Source organism: Octodon degus, unplaced genomic scaffold (genome assembly GCF_000260255.1).
Source record: "Octodon degus isolate 3935 unplaced genomic scaffold, OctDeg1.0 scaffold00100, whole genome shotgun sequence".
NCBI classification, from domain to species: domain Eukaryota; kingdom Metazoa; phylum Chordata; class Mammalia; order Rodentia; family Octodontidae; genus Octodon; species Octodon degus.
The window spans coordinates 467435-475252 of record NW_004524676.1 but is presented as its reverse complement, the minus strand read 5'-3'; the positions used below and the strand labels follow the sequence as shown (position 1 = coordinate 475252).

Genomic DNA, 7818 nt, shown 5'->3' with positions numbered 1-7818 from the left:
GTTTCTGTTTGAAGAACAAAAATCACATTATTACAAAGCTCTACAGTTTTTCAAGCAACTATCAAAGGTCTTCAAGTCATTAAAATATATGCAGTTGAAGATCAGCTTGAATTTGCAACGCAGAATTCTTGAAAGCACGTTATTAAAATTTTTCTTACTGGGTGAAAGCCAAAAAGATTTTGTCACTGGAAAAAACTGAAGGGATTTGAGTTTTTTGAGTAATATGGCTCTTACCTCTGCTGTGAGGAGTGGACTTTATGGGCAGCCTTAAATGATAGAGCACGGAGAGGAGAAATGCAGAGAACAGACGCCTGAGGAAGGCTGGGCCGTTACTTCAGGCAAGACAGTGAGACCCAAAACTAAGATACAGCAGCAAAGAGATCACAAGAGGAAGCACAAATATAAACTGTACTTGAGAGGCAGAATCAGCAAGCCTGCTCCTCAGATCCATGTTCCTCAAGGTGCAGAACCAAGGCCCAAAGCACCAGACCACCTGAGGTGCTCAGGGAGCTTCCGGATTCCTGGGTTCTGTACTACGACCGTTGGATTGGCATGCCTGGATTTTACTCTCAAATGCTGAGATGTCCACTTGAAACTACTGAATTATCTGTTCTGAGCATCAGGGGAAGAGAGGCATTGATCAGTGAAAAGTCTGCCTTGTACCCAGGAAAATAAAATGGCATTGGAAGTGACTCAAGACCACAGAGGAGTTTTAACAGGAAGCAAGAGCTGTGTTCTGAACACTTGGAGATTGGCATCTCTGCCTCTTTCGGGAAAAGTCTAGGGTACAGGTGGAATTAAGGTCTAAACACAAGAGTTTCCAGGTGTAATTTAAAGTCATCTGCATATGGCTATAATTGAAGTGTATGTAGGTGAGACTATTCAAAAAACAACTGAAGAGAAATAGAGAAGAATATCTGGTAGAGAATGCTGTCTACAATTTGGCAGAGAAGCAGATAGGAGAGGAGAAGTGTGGGAAACTGCAAGAGAAATGAGTTTGTGAGAAGCAGAAGGGGTGGTGGGAAAGGCCGACAGAGTTAAGGACAGAAATGTGGCCTGTGGATGAAGTGAGCAGGAAACGGTGATTACTGAAGATCGCCTGCACTGAACATAAAAGAATATGCAGTGAGGATGAAGAAAAGGAAACTGGGACACTCAGAGGAGGACAGTAACAAGTGCTGCAGGGCCATCTATAACTGAATCTGGAGGGATGTGAACCAGGGCAACTGGAGAAGTTAGTGTCGATAACAGACTATTTCTCCCATTGAGAGAGAAACTTAGAAAATAAATATACATGCCAACATGCAAGCGTATTTCTAGAGAGAAGGCAAGATGACAAGAGAATTTATGCAGTGTCTCCTTTGTCACTCCAGAAAGGAGAGCGTCTAAGCCTAAGGAGAGAAAACAGAGCCAGGAAGGCAACAATATGTACTGAATACTAATTATGTGACTGATTCCGTATGGAGGAAAATCTGGAGTCTCAGCGGTATGATGGCATTTTTCCTGTTGTTACACTGTAACTAGGGATAGAGGTTAGGAAGCGAGCATAAATCTGTCAGCTCTCAAGCTATGTCCTCACATGCTTCAAATCACTGTCAGTAATGTGAAGTAAGTGCATCTATCGTGACCTGAGTCCCTTAATCAGCAGTGAGTTTTACAAATGAAGTTAGTTTCCTGGGATCTAGGTTAAAAGGGCAATCTAAACTGGAGCCCCAGGGGTGGTGTCCTATGCTTATTATTCACAGTAGAAAAGGCAATTTATTTATTGGCTTGCAAAAAGTAAACCTATCCGTCAAAAGCTCATGATAACCAAGTTTCCCTTGAACCTCTCAGTTCTGCAGTCACTTTTGCTTGATTTGATCTAATCGTTTGTTTTCTTCATGAATTTCAGAAGTATGAATGGGCATAAAACAAAAATCCGATGGCAGCAATTCCTACTGTAGCCAACACATTGGCGCTGGACTTATGAATCAGTTTTGTGTGTGTTTCCTACACTAGAGGGAACTAATTCAGTTGCAAACGCCTGGACTCAAAGCGACGACCAAGCTTTTCACCCCACTCTCAGTACATACACTTTGCATTCTACTGCCCAGGAACCGGGCATATCTCAGCATAGGTTGTCCTTTCTCATTGCTGTAAGCACACAATAAGCAGATGACATTGAACAAACAGTCTAACAAATAAAATACTCACGTTCAGGTATTGGAATCAGTGGGATAAATTTGCTGAATACACTCTTTGTAATAGAAGGACTGGATACAAAGCAGGAATAATTGCCTTTGTCGGAAGCCTCGACATTTGCAATGTAGAGATTTCCATTCGTCTGAGACACAAATCTGCGTTTGTCCATTGTGATGAACACAGGAAATTCATTTAGAAGCCAGCGGTAGCTGAGATCATCTACAAGACAATATGGTCTACTAAGTACTCAGCTCTTCAAAAGAAAAGATTCAGATTTCTAGTCACAAGCTCTCATATAAATTAGCAGAGGTTGTGGTAGAGAAAATGTTGGAAGAAAACTAAGGGAAACATGTAAATTTTCAAATAGTTACCATATTTCATGAATATAAGTAATATATCAATGTATTCATCTCTGTTCATTTATAGACTACTAACAGTCTTACTTGCATTTCACTGTGGATTTAATTGAAATTTGAGTTAAACAAATGGCTTAGATTTCACAATCATTAAATTAAATAACATGCTTAGCCATTCAAGAACATTAAGGACTGGATGTTTGAATTTGTATGTCCTAATTCCAAAGCCTGTCTATCTTCCCAATGGTATTTTATAAATAATTTCAAGATGGTTTATCAGGGACTGTGAGACAGTTCAGCAGACTAAGTACCTGCTTAGGCAAGCACAGGGACCAAGGCTTGATCCCCAGCACCATATGCCAGGCCAGCCCCACCCTCAGGGCGGCCTGAGCCGGCCAGAGTATGGGCAGAGTGGTGCATGCCTGTAATCCCAACGCTGGGGAGGCTGAAAGCAGGAGGATCACTAGGAGACTGAGATGTATAGTGAGACCCTGCAAGGATCAAATACATTTTTTAAAAAAAGATGTTTTATCAGATCAACCACTTGATGAAACAGAAAGATCAGTGAGACGTCAAGTATGTTCTACAGAAAGACTAGGGAAGCCCAACACATACGCTGTCAGTGCGAGCAAGCTCTGTGCGTGGAAGGTGCTGTCATGTGTGCAGATGGCCTTAGGTGAGACGGCTGAAGTAAAGATTATTTTTTTGTATAAGTTGTTATTAGTATTTTTCATTGTAGCTCATATAAGGATTTATTTGTGGGGGGCTGGGGAGATGGCTCAGTGGAATAAGCTCTTCCTTGGCAAGTACAAGTGCCTGAGTTCAATCCCCAGTTCCAAAAAAAAAAAAATTATTCGTGCTGTTCTTTTTTTGGTTTAATACACCAAAAAATAATCAATGTTGAAAATTTTGATGCTTCTTTATTAATACTCACAATATTAAAAAGCTAATACTTTATTTTGTGATTTTTCTCTGTTAAATAGCCATTGCTTAATAGAACTCATAAAATTAAAATTAAAAATTCATCAGCAGAAATATTCTAGAGATGTGCCTCGATGACAAAATTAGTGTTATGCTCCAGAGTGAAGACAACTGTGTTTTCCTGATTCAGAAATAAGGTTTCCTATTCTCAGCTAAAATGAAAATCAATATTTTGCCATGGTTCCTGGTAATAATTAAAATAAAGCCAAGTTAAGAACATATGTATATTTCCTTCCAGAAAAGGGAATTTTATAACCTCACAATACTTTCTTGAATAAAATGTATTCAGAATATTCTGAATACTCAATAGTTGTGTAAATTCAGAAACCTGGATTTCTTTCTTTTTCTTTTCTTTCTTTTTTTTTTGGAACCGGGAATTGAACTGAGGCCTTACACTTGCCAGGGAAGTGCTTCTTCTACTGAGCTATCTCCCCAGCCCCAGAAACCTGGATTTTAATTTTAAACATGACTGCTGTTAGAGTAGCTAGTCATTCTATCAATTTCTCTCAAATTTAAGACACGTTTTCTATTCTCCACTTATAGAAGATGTGTCAAGGAAAATAAGCTGTGACACTAGAACTTTCAAAGATGAAAGCTGGCCAGAGTTGTTGCAGCAATGTTCCTCTGGACGGACACAGTTCTGGGACTGCAGAGAGTACAGTCTGACGGTCTGGTGCCCCATATAGGTTGTCTTATTTCCTTCTTTTACACAAACTCAGTATTTACAGTGTGCCACTAAGCCAGAGAGACGTGGTCTTTGCCTTTGTGGGACTTGTGATAGAAACTTAATATATCCAGCGAATTTTAGCCAACCGATAAGACCATTCACTTTGACAAAATAATAACTGCATCATGTTAGAACGTATCTGTCATTACAACAAAGCTGGTGATGCTAATCATTTTTTTTGAGAGTAGAGGATATGCGTTGACATTGTTTTTGGATAAAGATTCTGCGCAAAGCTGCCCCAGAGCTATAAACAACAACCAGTTAATTTGGTAGGGTGGAAAAGCCAAGTGTCGCTATTGCCAATGGGGGAGCAGCTGAATTCATCTGAAGGCGAAGTGACTTTGATCAATCCAAGTGTTATGGACACGGGGAAAGTGGACACCTAAGTTATGCTTATTCAAAGAATATGCTTGGAACCGAGTCCTTGCTAGTTAGAGTGACTCTCCAGGGGTGACAGGACAGCAGCAGGAGTCAGAACTGATATTCTAACGATCCTCCCCTCCCCCACCAAATCTGTACCAATGCTGCACCAGTAACAACCCCGACTCTCTAGCTAACCCCTAACTCAGCTCTCTCAAGGGGTTGTCTTTGTGTTCCCTTGCTCTGTGAAAATCACAAATCAACCATTGTGAAAAAGCTAGCCTGTTTTTCTCCTAGCACTGTGGACTGGGTTAATGAACAAATTACCATAAAGTTAATTTTTCAAGAAGAGTAAGTGCTAGTATATGCTTAGAAAATGTTTCATTTTTAGTTGTTTTTTTTTTATTCTCTATACAGTAAAATGAAATAAAATAAAACAGATTCAGAAGCTTTCTTCACCTTGCTTCTGAGAGTCTGGAACATACACATTACAAGGAAATGTGTTCTGGCCAACTGCAGTATGTTTAGTTAGTTCACTGTATTCTTTTGATCTACACTCTCATCTACCCTTCCACATAATGTATCTTTCTCCTGGAAATGCACTTGAAAAACTTTATTGTACCCTGAAGGAACAACTGAAAATCAAAGTCTTTAGAAGACTTTCATATCTTTTTAAAAATTAGTTTTGACATAACCTAATTTAGCTATCCCAATAAAATCATCATACCCTCTGATCAGTGGTTTGATATGGTAAACTATAAATTGAACATGTTTAGAAAGAGATGTACTAATTTGTATTCATTATGAATTAATATATTCTATAGCCTGATCTTCTAGTCTTGTCTATTTTCATATTGATATTTTAGATCTACTGATAATATTCAACATACCAGATGGCATGTTCTTAAAAGTACTCCCACTTTCTTTTCAATTTAAAATTCATACATGTGTCTATTTTTAGGCATTTGATATGTTATCAATAGTAGCCACCCTTCAAATGACATTTTTCTCTCCTATTACTCAATATACAAAGATCTATGAAGTGTAAGCAGTAAGTCAGTTTTGAGGGTGTTACTGATGGAAAATCAGATGGAAACAAAATATTGTGTTGTCATGTTCGAGAATCTAGGGAGTTTAAATCTTTCGAATTTGTGGTTTATTTTAATACCAAAAAAATAGATTTACCTATTCATGAAAATTTGTTGCTACACGCAATCAATTTAATAAACAAATTTATTTATTCTTTCATTCTCTTATCCCCTCATTCCTCAAAAATTTATTTAGCCTTCCTTGTGCTGGGCATTAGACAATCAGTTACACATCACAGGCCATCATAAAATGGAATAAACATTTGGACTGCAATGCATGTTTGTGGCGGCTCAGGCTAGACAAGTAGCGTTGTTCAGGCCACAGATGTCTCCTTTAAGAAACTGAAACGCTGAAATTTACAGAAAAATGGAATGGATCATGACAGATGAGCTGTGCACTCTAGGCCTTTTCCTTGTACACGGGCCATTCTTTCGAACCACGAGTCAAGCATCTTGAGGGTAACAAGAAGCAGCGGATGATAACAGATCCAAAATACTGAATATTTTTAGATACATTTTATGTAATATTGATCCATTGAAATGACTTATTCCATTTCCTGTTTTCAAATGCAACAATCAATTATCACAAGCTCTATTTATTGAAGAACGCATAAGAGTTATTGTTCCCAAATTTTAAATGGAAGTGAAGAGAAATAGGATCTGTTTCCTGGACATAGTAAGGAAAGTCACTAGGACACAGAAGTATAAATGGACAGACAAGTGACACTGTTAGTGGCTCAGACTCCACGCATGGATTTCTTTGCACTTTCAATCCAGTAATGTTCCAGGCAGCAAAGCACAAGCCCTTGTTGTAACAGCATTAAGAAGGAAGATTTATAGTGCTACCATGGTCTGTGTTAGTTGAAGGTGGTATGTATAATGTCCACCAATATCATAAAGCATATGGGGCTGGAGAGATAGCTCAGCAGTCTAAGCACCTACCTGGCAAGTGCAACGACCCAGGTTCGATCCCCAATACCACGCATCATGAGGGCCTGAGGCCCCTGAAACCTGGGCAAGCTTTGTGGGCCCCCAAAACCTGTTTGCACTATGCCACCCCATAACCTGCTGTGTTGGCACATGCCTGAAATCCCAGCACTTGTGAGGCTGAGACAGGAGGATCACTATAAGTCCAAGTTGCATAGCAAGACCCTGTACCAAATAAATGAAAGATTTTTAAAACATTATTATATCATAAAGCATATATCATACAATAATTGTATTGCATCATGCCAAGGAAGAAGTTGGCTCTCTTGGTTTAATGGCTGTAAATGATTTTCTTTTCCTTTCTTTCTTCTTTCTTTATTTATTTGCATGTATTTGGTACAGGGTCTCACTACGCAGCTCAGACTCAGAGTAATCCTTCTGTCCCAGCCTCCCCAGCACAGGGATCACAGGCATGCACCACCACACCTGGTTACCATGGCCTGCACAACCAGTGTCCCAGGGCTGGCACAGCACAAGGGACCAGGGATCAAATCCCGGTCCTTGCATTTGCCAGGCAGGCGCTTAGTCCGCTGTGCTCTCTCACTGACCCTCTCAATTTCTACCAACCCCATTTTAGTTCATGAAAATCTTTACTCAGTGCAGAGACTCAGATGCTACGGACACTGAAATCATGATGTACCTCAGGGGAATCGCGGATCCTGTTTCTTCCTACCTACTCTGATTTCCTAGGCTTTTTAGTTGCAGCCCCAAAGATTTGAACCAATTTATATAATAACAAATTACAGGTTAATATTTATAGCTCACGCTTCAATCCTGATCTCCACAGACATGTAGAGCTGCTAAATGGATTTCCACTTAGGAGTTCTATAGCCACGCTGCATTTGTCCACACCTATTCCTTCTGCTTCGGTCACAGTGTTCTCATTAGTTTAGGATCTCAGGACAAACATGCTGATGCTATCTGGGACTCCTGGGATAGCATCCCATGTTGCATCCCATGTTGCTCCTCTGTCTCACAGAGGAGACCCCTCACCACTACCACACCTCCTATCTGACCTCAGGCCCTTACGCTGCCCTCCCCTAAGTCCTTTCTCAAAGCTACCACCAGCCATTGTTTCCTAACTCAAGTCACATCGCGTGGCTCCTCTGCACAAAGCTCTCCACTGCAAATCTCACTG

At 40.0% G+C, this 7818-nt stretch overlaps 1 protein-coding gene across 1 annotated transcript in view; it reads right to left on the bottom strand.

The window, feature by feature from the left end:
• Positions 1 to 7818, bottom strand: part of Cntn1 (contactin 1) — a 410344-nt gene that overhangs the window by 134624 nt on the left and 267902 nt on the right. The window contains exon 8 of the mRNA XM_004638636.2: positions 2194 to 2400. Within this exon, the coding sequence (XP_004638693.2) occupies positions 2194 to 2400 (207 nt within the window). The remainder of the gene's footprint in view (positions 1 to 2193; positions 2401 to 7818) is intronic.